The sequence below is a fragment of the Camelus dromedarius genome, chromosome 7, assembly GCF_036321535.1.
Source record: "Camelus dromedarius isolate mCamDro1 chromosome 7, mCamDro1.pat, whole genome shotgun sequence".
NCBI classification, from domain to species: domain Eukaryota; kingdom Metazoa; phylum Chordata; class Mammalia; order Artiodactyla; family Camelidae; genus Camelus; species Camelus dromedarius.
The window spans coordinates 83431066-83453454 of NC_087442.1; the positions used below are offsets into that span (position 1 = coordinate 83431066).

General features: G+C 53.9%; 1 protein-coding gene and 1 non-coding gene across 2 annotated transcripts in view; both read right to left on the minus strand.

Annotated features, from left to right (window-relative positions):
* GCK (glucokinase) overlaps window positions 1-19341 on the minus strand; it is a 43162-nt gene extending 23821 nt beyond the window's left edge. Inside the window, exon 1 of the mRNA XM_031454601.2 lies at window positions 18787-19341. Coding sequence (XP_031310461.2) covers window positions 18787-18831 — 45 coding nt within the window. The 5' untranslated portion in view covers window positions 18832-19341. The remainder of the gene's footprint in view (window positions 1-18786) is intronic.
* A 2243-nt stretch (window positions 19342-21584) lies between these two features.
* Window positions 21585-21657, minus strand: TRNAV-AAC (transfer RNA valine (anticodon AAC)). Its single transcript has one exon. It is a non-coding gene; the product is annotated as a tRNA-Val (tRNA).
* Between the last annotated feature and the right edge of the window lie 732 nt (window positions 21658-22389).

The following is a 22389-nucleotide window of genomic DNA, read 5'->3' on the forward strand; positions in this document are numbered from 1 at the left end:
TAAATAACAAGTTTATACTGTATAGCATGGGGAACTACATTCAATATCTTGTAACCTATAATGAAAAAGAATATGAAAACCAATATATGTATGTGTATGTATGACTGAACAATTATGCTGTACACCAGAAATTGACACAACATTGTAAACTGACTATACTTCAGTAATTAAAAAAAGAAGAAAAAAAGAAATGAAAAAAAAAAATCAAAGGAAAAAAAATCAAAGGAAAAAAAATCAGTCTTGCTAGTTTTTAAAAGAATATGGCTGTGGAAATGTCCAGGGCAAGTCCTGGACCATAACAAGCCTTAATTCATGCTTATTTAATGAGATGATAAGTAGACAAGACTTGTGTGGCAGACAGAGATCACATGTGTGGGATCCAAAGTTGGAGCTGAGTGTTCAGCTGAGTCCTGCAGACAGTGAGGCTGTATCATTTATGACAGCAGAGGGGCAGGGGGAAAGGAGTGGCAGTGGTGGGATGGATGGGGCTGGGAAAATAATAATAAAAATAATAATAACCATTGGGGGAGGGCATAGCTCAGTGGTAGAGCACACGCTTAGCATGCATGAGGTCCTGGGTTCAATCCCCGGTACCTCCACGAAATAAATAAATAAATAAATAAACCTAAATACCTCCCCCAAAATAAAAAAATCAAACAATTAATAAACCTAATTACCTCCCCCCCAAATAATAATAACAACAATAATAATAATAGCAACTGTGTATTCACTGTGCCAGGTGCAGTCACTGAGCCACAGAAAGGTAAGTTACTCACCCCATCACCCTGCAAATATGAATTTTAAACTCAGGCATTCTGCCTCCAGTAACTCTTAATCACGGAGCTACCCTGCCTCTGGAGGAGCTGGAGGAAGGTGCAGACAAGCTGGGCTAACATCACGGGTAAGCTGATGGGTGGGGGCTGTTGCCTGAGGGTAGGCGGTGGGAGCAGAGGGCTGTGAACCCAGTTCATAGAAACATGTTTCCAGGTTACTGATTGGATCCTTGTAAAGTTACTCTCAGCTCTTGGCAAAACCGTGTCTGATAAAATGCCTTGTATCCAGAATATATAAAGAGTTCTTACAACTCAATAAGAAGATAATAACCCAATTTTTAATACCTCACCAAAGAATGTCCAATAAGCACATGAAATATGTACATCATTAGCCAACCAGTGACATGCAAATTAAAACCACAACAACATGCCATCGTATATTCACCAGAATGACTTAAAGTTAAAAGATGGACAAAACCAAGTATTGGGGAGGATATATAGCAACCAGAGTCCTCAAACATTGCTCGTGGGAATGCAGCATGGCACAGCCCACTTTGGAAAACAGTTTGGCCATTTCTTCTAAAGCCGAGTCTACACAAAAACCTGTACTTGAGTGTTCATAGCAGCTTTACTCATTGCAGCCAAACCTGGAAACCCTCCCCCTGCCCCCTGCCAAATGCCTATTAGCTGGTGAATGAATAAATGGACAAATAGACCAGAGCACATCCCTGCAGTGGAACACCACTCAGCAGTGGAGAGGTAAGAAAGACTGACCTACTGCTGATACGTGCATGGCATTATGCTAAGTCAAAGAAGACAGACACGATAGACTGTATTCTCAGTGATCCCATTTATATCCAAAAGGCAAAACCAAAGGGACAGAAAATAGACCAGCGGTTTCCAGGGTCGGGGAGTGGAAGAGGTGATTGACACCAAGAGGCGAGACTAAAGGAATTTGCTGGGTGATGGAAAGATCCTGCACCTTGATGGCGATGGCAGTTTTATAACTATATATATTTGATAAAACCTATCAAACTGTAGACTTTAAAAGGTGAATTTTATTGCCTGCATTTTATATTCTCATTTAAAAAAGAAGAGTAGCAGATGATGTTGAAATGAGTCAGGGGTCCAAATTAGAGGTAGAAAGATACAAGGGTCCCCTGCAGAGATCTGCTGTCTTCCTCAAGCCTGCCTCTGTAGTGGATCTCTCCCCTGGAGGACCCAGGACCCTGGAAGTCACTGTTCCAGCTCCCTGATGGCACTTGGGCAGAAGATGGGAGCTGGTGGACCCTTGCCACCTACCTGAACTTAGACACATGATTCATTCCTGCAAAATGCTTTTTTTTTTTCTTTTTGTTGAGCAGTGAGAGCCCACGCTAGTCCAGGGCATCCTGGTACCAAGGCTCAGGATAGATGAATTCCTGCTCCCTGGGGCACTACATCTTAGGGGACAAGGACAATTCATTTTTGCAAAACTGCGCCTATAAAACAGGGGTGAGATGCCCTCTCTCACAGAGCTGCAGCTCTATACATGAGAAAACCCGCCATTCAATGAGATTTTCTTTTATTACCAGGAGCCAGGGCTCCCTGTCTTGTTCAGTGCCCCAGACCTCAGGTTCCTCCCAGTTCAGCTTTACCAAAGCCAGAGCCATCCATGTCCACACATCGCAGATTAAGTGCCATGAAAGCAGGGTCACCCAGCGTGTCATCATCTGTCTGTGCCCGGCTTCCTCTTCTTCGGAGAGCAGTCAGATGTCACTTGGAGAGCGTCACCATCAGAAGCCATCCCGCATTCTACTTGTCTTTGTCCCCTAAGATGTAGCGCCCCGGAGAGCAGGACTTCATCCATCCTGAGCCCCGGTACCAGGACCCCCTGGCCTAGCGCGGGCTCTCACTGCTCAGCAACTGCTCCGAATCCGGAGGCCAGCACAGCCTGGGGGAATCCCTGTGACCAGATCTGGTCTCGCCAGCCCAGTGCCGTGCATGAGACTTGGTACTGGCCAGGCAGGAGGGCCTGCTCCTGGGCTGTGCCCGGGCGTGCATGCATGCTCGGTGGCGGGGAGAGGGTGTGAAGGGTGGGGCAAACACTGTTTCTTGCCACCCACAGCCAGTTCCCCTTCTTTCTTGCTCATGGGGTCTGCATTTTGTTTAGGGATCAGGTGGCAACACACCCAGCACGGGGGGGATGGACCCACCTGGTCTAACTCCCAACCCCCTTCTGGAGATTGCAGAAGGGGGGCACCTGGGGAAGATGTGGTGGCAGAAGCTCCATCACTCTTGCACTTGGAGCATCACTGGTCTGTTGGTACCGCTTGTGCTGTGGCTGCACCTTGCAGCCAGGATGGGGAGGTCAAGACGATCAGAAGAGCGGACCCAGAGCCCAATGTCAGGGTGTCACTGCATTGGGCTGGGAGCCACCTCGCGGCTACTGATTATGTGAGATTATGAGCCTTATCAGTGATTCAGTGTTAGGTGGGTGTCTGGTACAGCCTAAAGGACCCTGACTGCCGCAGTGGGGACTAATGCCATTCTGCTCTGCTGCACGGGAGCAAGCCCTAGAGAGGGGGAAGGAAAGGATGGCGGGGCACACGTTGGCTGTCATCTTCAGTGGGGTGGCTCAGGAAAGCCCCCAGGAGGTGAGGCAGGAGCTGGACTTTACTGCCTTCGAGGCGATGGAAACCCAGCACTGCTGGAAAATGGGGAACAACTGGCTCTCCAGGGGAGAAGACCTGAGTGGAGGAATTAATCAGAGACTGGCTCGGTCCCCGCCCCCCCGGCCTCCCTGGGACCTGAGCCTCTGTCCCACCGGGGCCACCTCCTGGAGGCCGTGGTTCTGGCAGAGACCGTGTGACAACATCACCAGGGACTCTGCCACCTGTTGCCCCATCGCTTTGGCCCCACTGATGGCAGGCGGGATGGGGGCTGTGTCTGAAAGGATGGAGGGAACACTCTGTTCTACCCTCTCACTTCCTCCGGGGTTAACTGTGCCGCAGGTCAGGTTAGGTCTGCTGCCCGCACGTGGGGCTCCTGCTGGCTGAGCTGGACTTATCACCATTGCAGCCACTTTGAAGACATGTTGCAGAAATGATTAACAATAGCAAGCGTCTGCATTCCTTGTTTCAAATGAGAAAGAAATAATGATTCCATTCCAAAAACTCCATCTACTTCTCTAAGTATCACTAAATCTCTCTTCATATACAGCAATCCACTCACAACTCTTACACAATATAAAGCATGCAAAACGCCAACTACCTAATTATTTAACTCCTAAAGGACTCAGTGGTGGCTGTATTTGTCTGGAGTCGAGAATGATCCTGTTCACGTCAACATCTGTCATGTTATAGGTGATGTTGGTACCTGCCATGAGCCCCCTTGCTGGGCGCTGCCCCTGCCCCAGGCTGGCTGCCACCAGCTCACAGCTGGACCCTTCTCCTAAGACTCCTCTTCAATCTATGAAGTCACCCGACCCAGAAATACCCAGAAGGTTGTGTATCCCCAGGATTGGCAGAGAAAATACAAAATGTCATACAATATTTGGGACATATATTAAACATTTGCTTGTTGTTTTTTTTTTGAAATGCAAATTTAACTGGGCATCCTGAATTTTTATTTGCTTAATCTGGCAGCCCTAACCCGCCCACTGGGGCTCCCAGCCAAAGACTGACCAATACGGGACAGCAAAGGCTGCCCTGGCCGCAAAGAAGGACACCTCACAATGCCATTCAGGATCCAGAGCCCCCGTGGGATCAGACTGGGGCTCACCTTTTGCGGAATCCAAATCTGTCTCTGCCCCTGTCTTACCCCAGCCCCTACCCCTGGGGCAGGCCTCCCCTGAGCGCACTCCCTCCCAATCGGTGAGCCCCAGGAGCCTTGTCCCTGGGACCTTCCTTCTAAGACCTAAGTCAGTTGGTGGCCAGGCTGGTCTGAGAAGTCAGGTGGGGCTCTGGAGGTGGAATGCCTGCAGCGGGATGCAAGAGGAGCTTCTCTGGGGGTTGACACAGTCCTGGTGGCCCCTGGCCTAGGGGGCAGCCTCTCATGGATTCCAGCTGGGGGGGCAGGGGTGCTGGTGGAAGACAAGGCACTGTGTGCCGTCTGGCATGGAGGGCTCACGGGGAGACATCAGCCCTAAGGACTGTGCAACTGAGTGGCTGTTGATAAGTGTCACGAAAAATGCCAGGCTCGCATCTCTTGATTTAAAGCCAAGTGTGAGAGGAGGAGGGTCTGCCGGGCAGTATTTTTCTCCTGCAGCCAGAGGCCAACAGAGCTAGAAACCAGATACAGGACTTAATCGTCTTGGCAGAAACAAAACTTCAGCGAGGGCATGCCAGGGCCCAGTGAGGGAGGAGCGTGAGCAGGGGTGTGCTGGCAAGCGGTTGACAACTGGCTCTTAGGGATGGCAGAGGCCTTTCTCGGTTTTCATGGTGTAAATCCTTCCTCCATGGCCAATTTCCAGCCACCAATATAACATCACTGAAAGAGGAGTTGGAAAGAGATGCACATGATTGGTTTTCTGAGTGTGTGGGAGCTGCGCTGAGAATTTTGAATTCCCAAATTCCCGTGCATCCTCTGGGCTTACAGAATAGCCTTGTGTGAGAAGCAGGGCTTGACTCCCTTGAAGACTGTGCAGCTGTCTCAAAGAGACAGCGCATGTCCTTCTCAGGACCTGCCTCTGCCTCTCCTGCTGGTCCCAACCACTGAGGTCAACCCTCAGCATGGCCCCTGGCTGAGGGAGGAAGTATGCCAAGGCTGCTTCAGGGCCTGGCCAATATGTTCTGGCCAGAAGTGAGAGACTGGACCTGCCGGTGCTGGACCAAGGCAGGTAGACTCCAAGGAGATGGGCAACTTAGCTCCAGTGATGCAGGATTGAACACCCTGGCAAGGGTCCCAGGAGAGGCTTCCAATACAGTGCCGGGTAGCTCTCAAAGCTTGGGGAATGCGATGACCCACATTAAAGGCGGTAGAGATTCTTGAGTTTTTACGGCAGACCATGGAGGCAGTGATCAAAAGGATAAGATAAATGGGTATAATAACGCTGATCTGCTCTGTAAGACTGGAAAACCCATGGGCTCGCCATACCCCTTGGAAAGGTAGTGGGACACTCTGCTTGCCAAGACTGTAGGGGACATGGTCAGTGAGGGGACACCAGTGGAGAGGTTCAGGGGGGCTGTCCTCTATAGACCAGGGCCGATGGGAGGTGGTGCTGTTTCAGGACTTCTTGCCTAAGTAGCAGTGGGGATGACAGTTCCCTTAATAGCAGAGACCAGAAGCAAAGCAGGAACAATTACCACACTGAGCAGCAAGATTAATAGCCATGGGGGTTAGCCTACAGGGATCTAAAGAGAAGGCTGATAGAGTGTTGTATACTTAGGGCCAAGAAAGGATGGGCAGAACGCTGAGACCAGCCACCCCAGTGGAGAGTTACAATGGAAGGTTATAGTTTCCAAACTTGAGCCCATTCTCAGATCCAGAACCCATTGATTGAAAGATACACTGAGTCTCCATGAGGAAGGAAGGACCCTGTAGCACTATACCCAGTATATGTAATAAGGGTCTATGGCCATTGGCCTGAATACACAGGGTAAAAGGAATCCCCAGATCTTTTGATGGCTATTTCATGGCAACTGACAACGACAGCTAGGGTCCCAGCGTGCCGTCCTGGCCCCTCTGTTAGCACAGGGACATACTAGGGTAAGGAGATACTTCGGGTTCTGGCCCATGGAATCTGCCAGCTCCATGGGTTCACTCAAGGGCCACGTCCCTGGATCCTGAACACATAACTGGAGTGGATTTACTTGGATTTATTGGAAGAGCCCTTCCTTGACCCATAGAATGAGAGCACTTGTAATAGGAAAGGCCAAGTGCAAGCCCTTGGAATTCACACGCGCACGCACACACACACACACACACACGCACACACCAGCAAAAAGCAAAGTGTCAAATCCTGGGAAAATGGCAGAAATGATTGCCATTCTCAATGACTCAGAGGGGGCAGGGTGTGGTCACATCATATGATCATTAAATTTTCCAGTCCGATCCCTGAAAACTGAGTGGATCAGGACAGAGGGCAGCAGACTCAACTTCCACAAATTCAGCTACACAGAAGGCCCAATGTCAGCTGGTGTGCTGGACAGAGTATCTTTCCTAGAATAGATGGATGCAGTTTATATTAGGTACGTAGTAGGCAGCCGTTGGTCTGGCAAATTTATTGCTATGGACTGAGCGTGTCCCCCACCAAGGCCGTATGTTAAAGCCCAAATCCCCAGTGTGATGGGCGTTTGGAGGCGGGAGCCTTTCCTTGGGAGGTAATTCGGTTGAGATGAGGTCATGGGGGTGGGGCCCCATGATGAGATTAGTGTCCTCGTGAGAAGAGGAAGAGATGGGAGTTCCAGCTCTCTCCATCATGTGAGGACACAGCGAGAAGGTGGCCGTCCGCAAGCCAGGAAGAGGGCCCTCACCAGACCCCAATCCTGCTGGTACCCTAATCCCAGACTTCCAGCATCCAGAGCCCTGAGAAAGCAAAGTCTATTGTTCAAACCGCCCAGTCTATGGCATTTTGTGACGGCAGCCTGAGCCAAGACATTCCTTTTTTTTTTTAAATCGATAACCTTCAGGAGGGAAGAGCAGAAGCAGTCTGCATGCACTTGAGATGGACAATAGTGTTCAGTCACAGTCTTGCTCCAAAGGATGTGAATTCGCCCACTCTCTGTCACAGTAGAGTCCCCCAAAACCTAAACCATCTGGTCTGCCCAGACCACAGAACATCACTGGGCTCACGGTCTTGGTGACGTCGTGGTGGTTGGGCCCAGTGGTCCAGGGCGGGCCAGGACAACTGCTTTATAGTGGATAACAAATGACTGTGCCCTGTTCTTCTTATCGCTAAGAAAGGTACACAGCACTTGACAGGCCTCTTCAGATTGTGGAAGCAGCATATTCTGTTCTTGGCAATACCATGCCAACCTATTTATTGGATGAAACTGGAGGCTGATAGTTTAAGTGGAGCCAGAGAAAACAAAGGTCCTGCAGCTGGTTGGGATGGTGCCACAGTCAGCCCTGACCCTGAGGCCGTGTGGCCAGGCAGCCCTCACGCTTGAGGTGTCACCCTGCGTGAAGTGTGAGAAACCCCAAGAGGAGAGTCACAGAGGAGACCCTGGGCTCTGGACCCCGGGTCCTGCGATCTGCAGCAGAGAACCAAACACCACTTGAAAGGCAGCCCCTGGCATGTCACTGGGCCCCAGGAGAGACAGAGCATCTGACCGTGGGACATCGAGTGGTCACGTGGCCAGAGCAGCCCCTCAAGAGCTGGGTGCTGTCAGAGCCGCTGAGTCAGGGACCCGGCGGGCCCCGCAGCCGTCCGTCAGGATTGCGCGTCTGCAATCTGGCTCAAGCAGGTCTGGAGGGCACAGGGCAGCTGCGGGAGCAGGTGGCCCGGACCCGCCCGTCACCTTCCACTCCTGCATCAGTGCCCCTGGGCCCTCCCTCAGCTCATACATCTGGCCTTCCCTCTGCGTAGCTGCTGGAGGAGGGCAGAAACCCTCCCACGCTCGGACCGTGGGCCAGTCAGGGCAAGTGGAGCAAACTGGAAAGGGACCTCTGCTGCACCGCAGTCCCACGCAGGGGCGGCCCCGGAGGACAGCGGAGAGGAGAACTCCTCTCAGCAGGCAGAGTCTGGGGCAGGGCAGCCAGCCACTCACTTTGTGAGGAGAGAGAAGGGACTCAAGGTAAAGGTACACGTAGACCATGGATGGTGCTGAACAGCTTCGCGGGAAGGAGCCAGGTTAGCGGACTGGGGATGGGGGCGGTGGGGGAGGAGGTGTGCAGGTAAATCCCTGCGCCTGGGGGCAGGTCTGAGGCGCCAATGCCTCTGACAAACCATCTGCTAGAGAAAAGGCAACAAAACAGACAGCTCCTCGTCCGGCTCAGCCTGCACACAACCCTGAGGGACAAATAACCACGGTGGCAGAGATGGAAGCTGTGCCTGAGCCCAATAGCACAGGCAAGGCTGGCTGAGCTTGTGCTGTTGAGTGTATGACCTGCCAGTATCAGAGACCAACCCTGAAGCCCTGGTATGACACGGCTCCTCCCGGTCACCGACAGCCACCACTTGGTGACAGGTTGACTCTGCTGAACCCTTTCCCACCCTGGAACGGGCAGCAGTTCATCTGATGACCCAGGCATGCATTCACCTTTCCCACCTTCAGTGTCTCAGCCAGTCCCACTAACTGGGGAGCCATGGAATGTCTGACCTACTGACAGGAGATCGCACACAACGTTACCGCAGACAAAGGATCCACTTCATGGCAGAGGAGGCTTGGCAGTTAGCACACGACCCGCAGGATCCGCTAGTCCTACCACCAAGAAGCTGCCAGCCTGCCAGAGTGCTGGGACAGACTCCTGAAGGCACAGCTGAGCTGGCAGTGTGAAGATGACCCCCGATCAAAGGGGCCAGCATCCTCCAGGCTGCCATAACCACCCTAATGGCCACTGAGTGACGCTGTGTCTCTAGAGGGTAAAACACACAGGTCTGGGAACCAAGGGCTCCTTGTCACTCCTAGTGACCCATTTGGGGAATTTGTTCTTTCTCTGAGCCTAGAGGCCCTGGTTCTCAGAGGAGAGATGCTTCCACTAGGGGATGCAGGAAGAGTTCCACTAAATTTAAAGCTACGATTGCCACCCGGTCACACCATGCTCCTTGTGCCAGTAACCAGGCAGGTAGAGAAAGATATGACTGTACTGGCGCCAGGAGCCCAGTGTGACCAGGCAGCGGCTGACCCTTGCCATCACAGGGAGGCAGCAGTACTGTCACACGATGGAGCAGAGCAGCATAGGTTTTGCACTCAGATGATCCACTGGGGTGTCTCTGGTACTCATGTGCCCCGTGGTGACTGTAAACAGACAGCACCCAGCAAACACAACTTGATAAGGGGAGGCAGGGTGCAGACTCTTCAGGGCTGAGTGTCCGGGTCACCCCTCCAGGTGAGCCACCTGGCCCCGCAATGTCAGCCGAGGAGGAGGAGCCCTAGAATGGGGGGTGGGGGGGAGGCAGGTGCGGATCTGGGTAGTCACCTGCAGAAGGAGAACTGTGGTTCACCTCACTCAGCATCCAGTTGTGAGTCTCCCCAGAATCCTGGAGAAGCTGTGCATGGAGGGAGTGAGAGGTTGATAGATCCGAGCCCTGCAACGGGAGGACCACGGTGAACACCACAGGTGCCCCCCCAACAGCGGGCTGGCACCCCCGGCCCCCAGCTGCCCTGAGTGGTGGCTGTTCCCCGTTCACAGCACATCCTTCTCCCGAGACCTCAGGCAATGACTCTGTTACAGGCGTACGAAAGGCTGGCCTGTTTCCTCAAGGATGGGCAGCTCCGTGAAGCTCTCCACACTTCAGAGCCCCCTGCGGGACCAGGCTGAGGCTTTGCTCAGGCTGAACCCACTTTTTCACCTGGTTTCTTGCCCTCTCTTATTCTGTTCCTCTCCCTTCCTTACGGGTTCCGCTGAGAGCACTTGCTCGGTCAGCCACTTTCCGAAGAATCCCAATCTCAGGCTCTGTCTCGGGAACCTGACCCAAAAGGGATACACATGCTTTTTCCCTTTCACACAGCACCAGGCCTGGTGGCAGTGACACAAGACATATGGGACCCTCTCGGGAGAACAGCAGAAACAGGACACTTACAACCTCTCCCAGGACTCAGATGCTACCTACACACTAATTCTTTATACCCATTTTCCATCTGGGGAGTGAATTTGGGGCAAACAATTGTCCCAGTCATTAGAGCGAACATCCAGTGTTCAGACTGCAGAGGACACTGGATGCCAAAGACAGGGTCTTTACTGGAGATCAGCCTGCCAGCTGTGCCCTCTGGGTCATAGCCCAGGAGAGCAGAGAATCCCAGATCCTCATCTCTGTTTCCCACCCATGTGACCCTGGACATGACCTCCGTCGGCTCCTGATTCATCGTCAGCAAACACAGGCATAGATGTTCACTCCACCCCGCAGAGCGCTCTGAGCATAAACCAGCGGGACTTCAAACGGCTCCTGGGTGGGAGAGGGTACTGGCACCTGCTGGACCTCTGGTGCTGGGAGGGGTCTGGAGGGAGCGCAACCCCTGGTGCTGTGAAGTGTCAGCCTGGAGTCCACCCCGACCTGACCACCTCCCTCTAGTCTCAGCCCCTCCCCTGAAAGCCCCCCTCCCCTCCCCATCAGGTCACTGAGGGTCAGGTCAGCTTCGTAGCTGACCACTCACGCAGGAAGGCGCTCCTCCACCCCGTGGCCCTTGGAGGCAAACATCATTATTATTCCCAGTTGGTGACAAGTATCCAGGCCCAAGGAGGCTGAGGGGCATGGCTGGACTCACAGTGGCCTGTCTGTCCACTCTGAGGCTGGGGGCTCACCTGCCCCAGTGGAAGCAGGGAGCTGTGATGACCGGGAGGCACAGACCTGGCCGGGGCAGGGATGGAGAGGGCAGCGGGCGCCACCTGGCAGGGCCTGGGAGGTACAAAGCACTGGGAGGGGCCAAAGTAACTAGGGACTTGAACATCGGGCAGCCTACAGAAACGGAGACAGGAATTGGGCAGTGGAGACTAAGAGGCCAAACCAGGTAGGGGATTAACTGGAAAGTTCAGGATCATCCAGCCAAGGCTCCCCTGGGACATGGGTCGATGGCCACCCTCTCTGTGTGCGCCTTGGCCAGGATGTGGGGTCCTGTTCCAGCCCACGGAGACACAACATGGACCACAGCAACCCCCCACCCCCACCCCGGCACTTCCCAGAGACCCAGGAGACTGGAGCAGGAGAAGAGGCCCGGGTGACTGCAGGCTCCGAGGAAGGCTGATAATGTTTGCGTTTCTCTTGGGGAGGAGGGGTGGGAATTAAAAATATACATCAAAGAATAAAGAAGAATAGAAGAAAACCCATCTTCCTTGCAGTGGGCATCCCTTGCAACCCAGGCTAGTCTCCTGACTGCTGGACTGTATTTCGGAGTCTGTTAGACTTGGTTCCCAAAAAGGTCAAGTTTGTCTGAGCCTCCTGCAGCAGAAAGCAGAGGCTGTGAGTACCTGGAGGCTGTTTGCGAAGCTCCCTGATTCGGCACATGGACCCCACTGCGCTCAAGGAGTCTTGGGGAGAGGGTGGCGGCCACCCCTCACTGGGGAGGCATTCACAGCATTAGTCCTTGGGCTTTGGGGACTGGGGGCCCATGGTGTCTGTGCACGCGGGTCCCCCCACATTTTTCCCTGCCTGAGGTTCTCTTGGTGGCTTAGGGGCGCCTGCTGCCCTGTTGGCCCCACGGGATATGAGAGGTGAGCCTGTGACAGACCTGGCCTAGCAGGTTCCAGGCTGGGACCAAGGGAGGCAGGTGGCCTCTCTCAGGTGCAGAAGTGGTGAGTGTCCCCTGCACATTCGAGGATGGACGGCAGGAGGGGAGGGGCTGGCACCTCCCCCCTGCAGTGCTGCTGTGTGTCCACAAATTCCCCCAGGACAGAATCAAAGGCTCAATTATGGGAAAACTAGAGTCCTGTCTGCTAATATTTTTTTCACATTATTATTATAATTTCTACGTACTTTGCAAGTGATGCATTCATCAGTGATTAAAAGATTGTGTGTGTGTGTGTGTGTGTGTGTGTGTGTGTGTGTGTGTGTATGAATAGGGAAACACACGCCACTTCTCTGTAATTAACTGAAATCATTTATCTATTTGTGGTTCTCTTGTGGGCTGTTTTTAAAGCCATCTATCACCCATTTTCACTGACTTTTTCTTCACAACTTTCTATTTTCATGTTTTTCATGGAAACACCATGCCTGCAGGTGAAGGGGGATGCACAGGCCAGCAACAGGGGAAGTAGGCTGGTGTTCCCCCAGGCACATCTGCCTTGATGTACTCGTGGGACCTGCTTCTCCTCCTGTGCTTTGTGAAGGGGCCTGGCAGCCCACCAGCTGGGACAATGCCACTCTGGGACCTTCTGGAGGATGGGGGACCCGGTGGCCAGGTCCAGGAGCCACATGGGCAGGAACCAGAGAGCACATGTGACACACATGACTTGGGTTTCTTGTGAGTCTGTCTGTGGGTATATGATGTCCTAGGACACAGGGTGAGGATTCTGTAGCTTCTGGAAGGGGTGTGTGGCATCGCGTCCCTCCTCCCGGCTGTCTACGTGTAGGACTTCTTCGCCCTTCTGCTCACGGTGGAAGTGCAGCTGCTCTGCACAGCTCTGTGCTTGGTTATGTAGCATGAGGGCCTCACTATTCAGGGGCTCCCGTCCACACAGCAGCCCTGGGGCGTGCTGTACAGAAGGGGAAACTGAGGTCCAGAGGGATTTCAAAGTTGCCAAAGGCCATCCTGCTAGGAAGGAAAGAGCAGGTTTGAGCCAGCAGCCCAGCCAGGTATACATCCGCAAACACGGGCTGGGAGCAGAGGGCAGCCCTTTGATGTGGACATGGCATCCTTCCCTCTGGGGGCGCAGACCAGCTCTGCTCTTCTGGGGAGTGCCAACGAGGGGGTTTCTTTATCTTCTCCCACCCCTCGCCTCCCCTGGGGGCGAAGGCTGGATCTGCTGGGTCCTTACAGGTGGGAAGCACATCCAAGCGGGTCTGTCACCACTGCCCTGTGGGGGCCAGCCCGGGCAAGGTGACAGTACAGTGGGCCCCCGGGGGCCCAGTTTGGCGGGAGGAGTGGGCAAGCCCATTGGGTCCAGCATTGGGGGCCCAGGGCCCATGCCAGCACCCCAGGGGACCGCCCCGGGCTCAGGGCTCTGCCGAGCTGTGTGGGGCAGGGGCTTATTGGAGGGTTAGCAGGTGGACATAAGGCCGTGGTCCTGAGTGCACTTCCCCAAACATGCGATGGTAGGATGACTTAGGGGGCGGGAGAAAAGGAGGCAGTGTTGACCCTGGAGCAGTGAGCAGGGCCTCCCTTCTCAGGGGTGTTAGGGAGTGAGGGGGCCCGCCTCTCCTCTTCCCAGAGCCCTGGGGCTTCTCAGATGGCATCTGCTTCAAGAGCTCCTGGCTCCCCGAGTCCCCTTCTGATCCACCTCTGGCCACATCTCACAGAGGTCTCCACACCCATCCTATGCTGCTGTTAGCCCATCCTGCTCTCACCCGGCCGCGAGGGAGCTGGGCTGCTGCCCTCGCCCGGGGGCACCCCTGGGCTCACAAAGCAGCTGCCTCAGAAGGAGTGCCTCTCCACCACTCACCCCGTGTGACTTCAGCCTCTCACCCGGCTTCTCTGTGAAATTAGGGGCAGGACAGCCTCTGAGAAAGTCCCCGAGAACAGCCCGTGGTTGAGCAGCGGGCAGATCTGGCCCAGAGGGGACCTGGGAGCCAGGACCCACAGTTGGCGCCCTTCCCCTCGGTTGGATTCCTGCTCAGGCCCAGCACCAGAGGGGAGCCTTGGAGCCCCTCTGGCTGGGCAGGTGCTGCCTGGCTTGGGGCAGCAGAGGGAGCAGAGCAGAGATGGACTGAGTGAGACGCATGAAGAGCACGCGCAGAGGGGGAGGGTGATGCTCAAAGCAGGTCAGGACGACTGCAGGGGGGCCTGAGGATGCTGGGGGCCCAGGGGAGCTGGCTGCCCACCTGGAGGGGAGGATGCTCTGGCAGGGTAAACCCCACACCTCTGGGCCTTGGTCCCCTTACCCCACAGGATAGCTCTTGCTCTAGGCACACCCTCAGGCGTAGGCACATGGCTGGGCTGTTGGCACGGCGCTCTTCCCGCCAGTTCCGAGTAGCTGGTAGGACCCCCTTGCCTAGCTCAGCACCCCTGGGAGCCTTCGAGAGGCTCCAAGCCCGAACTCCCTAGCCTGCCCCAACTCTCGAGACAGCAGTCGGGACCCTCTGGCATGGATGGCCACAGAGGACCAGCCAGACTGACTTTCTCAGGGGGTCAAAGAGAAGCCTGGGCCAGGAACTCAACTCCTGTGGAAAGGAGAGTCCAAGAGCCAGAACTCTTGTCCAAAAGGCAAAAGAGACGATCTGTATCTGGGGAAGTGCCTATATTCCGGGGTAGAAGGTCCATCCCTCCCCAAGTCAAAACCCTCACAGCACTTTTTATGAAATTTGACCAGTGGGTCTAAACCTCACTGAGAAGGTGAGGCGGGATCTGGTACCACAGACGTGTGTCAACGAGAGTGGTACCCAGAGGGATTCCCTGGAGCAGAAATGAACAGACAGGACAATGCATCCTCACCAGGGATGTGTACGTGTTGGAATCTAGTCCCAGCTTGTCTCAGCAGCTGGATGGCCTGTTCAGGAACTGACTATGGGGATAAATGGCTCCGCTTTTAGAAAACAAAGGAATAGAACACATCGAGCAAAGGAGGAGGTGGCCAGTGGTCATCAGACCAGGGGCCTTGGTGGATGCCAAGAAGCTTACCCTCAGGCCCCTGGGGGGCTGAGGAGGGAACTAGACTGGGAGAGGAGGGTGTGGACTTGGCAGGAGCCAGGGGTGGGGGGTGCTGAGGAGGGGCCACAGTGGAGGGGCGCATGGATTCCTGTCTGGGAGGTACCTGGGCAGGCCTGAGAGGGTGATGTGGGGTGGAGCAGGGCTTGGAGGGGGCAATAAAGGGGCCTGTTCTCAATGCACCCAGCCAGAGAGAGAGACACAGAGACACAGAGACAGAGACACAGAGGGCTGCAGCCTTCTGAGACTGGGGCAAGAATCAGTGTCCAGCCCTGAGAAGGGGAGGGAAATAAATGTGGAGGGAAGGGCCCGGGCCAGGACTGCCCTTCTGTCACAGGAATGCGGGGACACGGGGAACACATCTGGGCTGCCCCCAAAGGCTACAGCCCTGCCTTGCACCAGACCCTTCCGCGGAGGGCCTCCCTTCAGCACAGCTCTGCTCTCTCTTGCCTCGGGGTGGCTTCAGGGCAGCTCTGCCAAGACCCGGGGAAGGAGGCCAAGGACACTCTCTCTCTGTGGCCTGTCTGCCCCCAGCTCTGCAGCCCCAGACGCCGCCTCGCCTCCTCCAGGGACATGCTGGGAATTTTAATGTTCTTTCTGAGGGCCCTCGCTCGACCCGGAGGCCTGGGACCCAGGCAGCTTGCTCAGCTCTCCTGGGTCAGCCTCTGCTCCACCACCTCCCGGCCCGGGCCCCTCGCGGATTCCAGCCGGTTGCAGCAAGGACAGCCTCTCACACGGCTCAGAGCCGGCAGCTCCCGGCTGAGAGGGGCCCACCACCCACTGGCAGGCCCAGCCCCTGCCCCCCACTGCTGAATCCATGACTGAGCGGGCCACGGGGAGCCTCACTCCCGCAAGTTCAGGGTCTTGTCATCACTCTGCTCAAGCCCGCACTGGCCCCTCTCCCAGCATGCTGCTTGGGAGCCACCTGGAGCTTTGCATCCTGAGCATCTGGCAATAGCCCAGCCTCCCAGCAGCTTGGTGGGGGGGTGGGGGGGAGCCGGTGGGGATCTCTCCTGTTGGGTCCCCAGACCCGCTGGGACAAGTCCTGTCGGGGAAACTGGCAACTGATGCTGTCTCACCCCATCTCTGACCCTTCTCCTTCAGCAGCAAAGTGCCCGGGGCAGCTGGAAGGCCTGAATGGAGGGAGGTCAGTTCCTCCCAGGCTGCTCCCATCCCCCACCCCCGGTGCTAAAGACTGAATTGGGTTCCCACAAATACATACGTCGAAGCCCTAACCCCCAGTGTGTGGTATTAGGCACTGGGGCCTCTGGGACGTGATTAGGGTCAGATGAGATCTCCATGAGGATGGAGACCCCACAAGAGGAAGAGACTAGAGTCTCTCTCTCTCCCTCTCCCCCCACCATGTGAGGACACAGCAGGAGAGCAGCCATCGGCAAGCCAGGAAGAGCCCCCCCCCCCCAGCACTGACCATGCTGGCACCCTGATCTCAGACTTCTGGCCTCCAGAACCATGAGAAAACGCGCCTGTGGGTGAAGTCACCCGGCCCACAGTATTTTGTTATGACAGCTGGGCAGACTAAGACACCCGGAATGTCACCCTCCCAGCTTTCTTCCTGAAAAGTGCTCCCCAAACCCACCACCCAAGGCTAACTGTTCTCACTGTGGAGCCCCCATCCCTCCCGCCCACCAGCACAGATGAGGCAAGGGGGAAGGACCACCCAGAACCACCCAGAAGTGCTAGCCGCCGAGGGATGGAGTTCCAAGCCAAGGGAATGAATCAGGGTGGTGGGTTCCACAGCGGCAGGCTGGAGGGGAGGGGCGCCTGCCCCCGGGGAGCTCTAGAGAAACCGTGCAAGAAGCTGACACTCACAAGGGGAAGCCACAGATCATAGCGAGATGACCACGGGTGATGGAGGAACCGGAGACACAGAAAAGGTAAAACCAGCAGCACCTCAGTTCCCTCCAAAGCGACCAGAACGCTCTCCTCCCGGGACCCTGTGGTGGATACCACCGCGGCTGACCTCTTGGGGGTACTTCTGTTAAGTGTGAACAGGGCACTGCTCACTGCTTCAGGTCACATGCTGGCTTGGGGTGGGGGTAGCACTTCCTGGGGACACAGGACTGGACCTGGGTGGCCCGGCAGCAAAACCTCATATCCTTACGTTGGCCCTGACACCAAACTGAAGCCCCCACCCCACCTCCCCCACCAGACAAGAGGTGGGTCCTCTGAGCGGCCAGGACAGACGGGGCGGGCGGGGTGAGGACGTCAGAGCCCACGCCCCCCTTGTCTGGCCCTGGCACCTGGCTGGCTGGCTGGCTGGCTGGCGCTGCGGAAGCAACCAGCACAGGCCTGAGACAGGAAAATAAATCAGTAATACCCCAATAATTCTCCTTCTAAAGAATTTCGGCATTCCGCTCACCATACTTTTTTTGCATTCATTTTGATTCTTTAGAATTTGCATTGAAATATTCTTTCCCTTGATGATGGATGCTTTGGGTGGCTCCTTAAAGCAGATGCCAAGCAGCAATGCCTCCCTCTGCTCTCGGCCCTGACAAGGCTGTGGGTGACCCACCCTCCGCCCCCACTCCAGCCCTCAGGAGCCAGCTGGGCCCCCGAACTGGGACCAGCACCCCCTGGCATGTGGAACAGAAATGGTTTACCCACGTGGATCACTGTGTCCCCAGGACAAATGAGAAGAGGCGGGGGTCTGAGTCTGCAATGGTGAGCTCCCCACAGCAGACCCCAGGCCCCACCGCTCTCTGTCTCCCGCTAGCTCTCTGCTTGTGCCAAAGACACCACATCCCTGCTCCCCAGCTGCCTCCACGGCCCCTCTGTGCAGGATTCCTCATCCGAACCGTGGCCGTGGCCCCAGTGACCGGCACACCCGGCTTCCTGCTGCCTGCAGCTGCCGGCGCCCTGCCCCGGGGTGGTTGTTTTTCTCCTAACATCATTAGCTCTGCCAGGAGCAGAACCAGCCCAGTGTTTATGCTGACTTCGTCATTTCACAGAAGAAGGAGAAGAAAAGACATGTGAGGAGGAAACCGTGCCAGAGGGCCTGGATCTGGGCCCTCTCCCCCGTCTCCCCCGCCCCGCCTGGCTTGGGAGAGCGGGCAGGCTCTGTCTGCCGCCCTGCCACCAGCTCCAGCTCCTTTGCTCACAGCTTGGGCACAGGGCTGGCTCAGAGGAAGTCTGGATTTTCCTTTCTTTTAGAAAAGGTAACTGCTCTCTGCTCTTCTCCAGGAGTAACGGCCCTCAGGCTCCTTACACAGAGATTCCTGCCAGGCAGGGAGGGCCTCTGAGACCTTTCATGACGTCTGTTGAGTCTTGTCTCATGGCTGGCCAGCAGGTTCTGCCGCTAAGATCCCAGGCCCCCAAGCCCCCCAGCTGGGGCTCTAAACTCTCCAGACCCTCTACCCAACAGAGGTCACCTCCCAGGCCTCCTGGCACCCTGTGACTTCCAAGTCACAGGGCCGGAGTCTGGAGCAGCCGGGAGAGGAACAGATCTGCTCAACAAAGCCAGTGCCCCACAGTTCACTCCCCGCAGACCGTCCCTAAAGCACCTGTGCATGCAATCAGATACTAAGCAAACACTCGTCCAAGTTAAACAAACCACTGAATGTGGGAACGTATAAGAAACTCTTCTAGAACACCGAAAAGCAGCAAAGAGCTACCTTTTCCTTCTTGGTGATCTCCATCCTGGCTCTGTCATCCAGCATTTGTACCACAGCCAGCCCGTTGGAGCTGGGACCCCTCAGCGTTCCCCAACAGGCTTCCAAGGCAGAAATATCCCCAGGTTTCTCCCAACCAAGGGTTACGGGCGTCTGGGAGGATACAATCCAGCTTCTGGCTGATTTCTGGCTGGAGGATCAATCACAGAGCTTCCTCCTTTTCATCATTCTCCAGCAAGCCTGCGAGCCTTCTCTTCTGAGCCACAGTCGGGACCCTTCCCCACGCAGGCCTCGTTAGGCCGGGTGTGGCTGGGGCAGGGGCATCGCTGGACTCCACGGCTGGTCAGGACTGGTCAGCTTTCTCTCCGGGCTGTGCTGAGCTGGGACGGCGTGGTGTCTAGACAGATTCAGCAGAAAAGGTCCTCTTTTTTTCCTCCTGTGACTGGGGGACAGCTTTTGCGTAATTAAGCTGCAGGCGACTGTGTTTCTGTCACACGCGCCAACCTGCTGCCCTGAGGCTCAGTCATCACCCGTCACATCCAGGTGTGGAGTGGGGAATTCTCCTGCCAGGGCTTTCTGTGCTCCTGCGAGGGCCCATGCTGCCATGGCAACCAGGAGCAGGCCTCTGCGCTCGCGCCCTCCGGCCTCCACAGGGCTGACCATCCTGTCATTAGAGCTGCCATGCAGAAAACTGGGGCTGATGGCAAAAGGCCTCCATCCCCATCACCATAGCGACAGCCCAATCGCCTTATCACCGCAGACTTTGCCACCTGTCAGTTCCCAGGGCAGGGTCATGGGTCTTCCAAATTCATATCCTAAGGAGTGGAGGCCCCCATGAGTCTGGGAACCAGAGGAAGAGGGAGCAGCTGGCTTGGCCACCAGCATTGCCACACGTGCCCAGACCACCCTCAAGCTTTGATCACTGTGTTATGATTGCATAGCCAGGACGACACTTCCCCCTCGAATGGCTTCACCAATTTATAAATCCTCCCACCATTATTAGGAGTTTGACTACATGCTGGCCAACCTTTGAGATGATAAATCTTTCGTATTTTTTGCTTATCTGTTATCTCCTCTGTCATATGAGTTGCAAAGTGCTGGACATATTTTTTATTATGTTTATGGTTATTTCTTTTTCTAAGGACGACTTGTTTATATCACTTAACTTTTGTCATTGAAGTGTATTTTGCTTTGCGATTTGTATAAACCATTATTACATTCCACCCATAATATCTATTAATCTTTTGCTTGCTTAGTATGCTATCCCTCCCCCTGTCCATTGCTAAACTTACAGCTTGATCAATAGCATCTTTCATCACACGGAAGTATTTCTTTCTTATGAATCAGTTTTTGCTTTCTTTTTTCTGAAGCTCATGTTTTGTTAAGAAAAGCATTTCCCACCCAAATTGGAAACATGTTCGTTCACATTTCCTTCTAATAGTTTTTCAGCTTTTAAAAATGTTTAGTGCTTTGACGCTTCTGGAATTTGTGTATGCTGTGAGGCAGTAGTCTAATAGTCGTCGGGTAGGCTAGCCTTTCTCCACTGATTTGTATCCCTGACTGCATCACAGTTCGTTCTCCCTTGTTGTATTTCTCTGTTATAAGAAATGGCTCAGCTTTGGTCACCTTGCAGGTGTCCTCACAGGACCCCTAGGCCAACTTTGGAACCACAGCCAACCTCAGCCTGTCAGAACACTTTGTGATTCTCCAGGAACTGAGGTTGGACACGAAAGAAGCTGCCCTGAGGCCACCTCCCACTCTTCCCCATCTGCCCAGGAGGCAATCAGGAAGGTTTCCTCTAACCTCTGCTTCCGAGATGTGAGGCTTTCTGGCCCTTGCCCCTCAGGGTGTAGCTGCCATCTAGAATGGGCTCCCAGCCCGGGGAGATGCTTTGGGGTGACTCAGGACGCAGGGATCCAGACTCTTTGGTTTGGGAGTCAGCCTTCCTGGTGGGACAAGGATGGGGAGCAGCACCTTTGGGTGATTTCTTTTCTTTTCTTTTCTTTTTTTTTCTTTTCTTTTCTTTTCTTTTCTCCTTTCTTTTTCTTTTTCTTTTCTTTTCTTTTTTCTTTTTCTTTTTCTTTTCTTTTCTTTTTTCTTTTCTTTTCTTTTCTTTTCTTTTCTTTTCTTTTCTTTTCTCCTTTCTTTTTCTTTTTCTTTTCTTTTCTTTCTTTTTCTTTTTCTTTTCTTTTCTTTTCTTTCATTTCTTTTCTTTTCTTTCTTTTTTTTTTTGCTACCTGTGTCAGTAACAGATTGCCTGAATGTAAAAGTGGCTCCTGGTACTCTGCCTGCCTTGGCCTCGGCTCTGCCTGTGAGCTGGACCTCTCTCTATCCATTTCTGTGGCTACCACACTCTCAGTTGGCATAAGGTTTTGATATCTGGTGGGATAAGCATCTGTTCTTTTTTTTTTCTTTTCCCCACAAAATTTTCTTTACCATAAACCTTTTATCTTTCATATAAATCTTGGAATCTCTCATCCCATTTCAGTAAAATAACGCTGTTGATCATTTCATTGGAAAGGCATTGAATTTGTGGAGTTGAGGGTCTGTTTTAGAGAAGTGGCATTTTGATCATGTCAAGTCTCCTCATTCAGAAATGTGATACGTTGCCCCATTTGTTTCGGTCTTTTTTTATGTCCTATGGGTGAGTTTTATTTTTTTCTTATAGGTCTTATCCCTTTCTTTCTTTCTTTCTTTCTTTCTTTCTTTCTTTCTTTCTTTCTTTCTTTCTTTCTTTCTTTCTTTCTTTCTTTCTTTTTGATGGAGGTAGTTAATTGGTTTGTTTGTTTGTTTGTTTGTAGAGGAGGTACTGGGGATTGAACCCAGGACCTCATGCATGTTAGGCATGCACTCTACCACTGAGCTATACCCTCCCCTCTTGGCCTTATGTATTTCTTATTAGATTTATTCCTAAAGAAAGGAAATAGATTTCTTAGGAGAAGGAGAAATTAACATTATAACTATGATTGATTAAAACATTTATGATGCACAAACTACTTGTGCATTCATTCCGTCATTTGATCAGACAGTGTTGGGGCAGTAGGCAGGGGTGGCTTTATTTTCGCCACTTTAAAATGAGCTCACTGAGACTGAGGAGCGGAAGGATTGGGATGCAAAGTCCTGCGATGCTCACCGCCCCGCAAGGACAGGGGCCAAGGCAGTCCTTGTGCAGAGGTCCCAGGTTCTGCACAGCTCTGCTCTCCCTGGCCACAGCTGGCTGGAATGTCACCTAAGCCAAGGGCAGCCACACTGCACCCCGGCCAGAGCCCTGGGGCTGGCCTCACAGGAGACATTTACCCAACAGGGACTACGTGAAACAATGGGTGGCTTTACGGAGGCCACAAAGGGGCAGAATCTCTGAGCGTTCAAGTCTCCCAAAGGAAAGTCTTGCATCTTTCTCCTTGGAGAGAGGCAGAGGGTGGTACATTCCTGGCTGAAGAATCTGGAACAGGTTGGGGAGGGACCCCACTCAGGACTCCCCTTGCTTCTTTTCCCGCAGCTCCGGGAACTTGTGCTCCAGCCCCTCCCCCGCTAAGCCCCCATCCCTGACCTGCCTCTCCCCAGTTTACACCTGAGCACCTGGTTAGCGTCTCCCATTAGTTACTG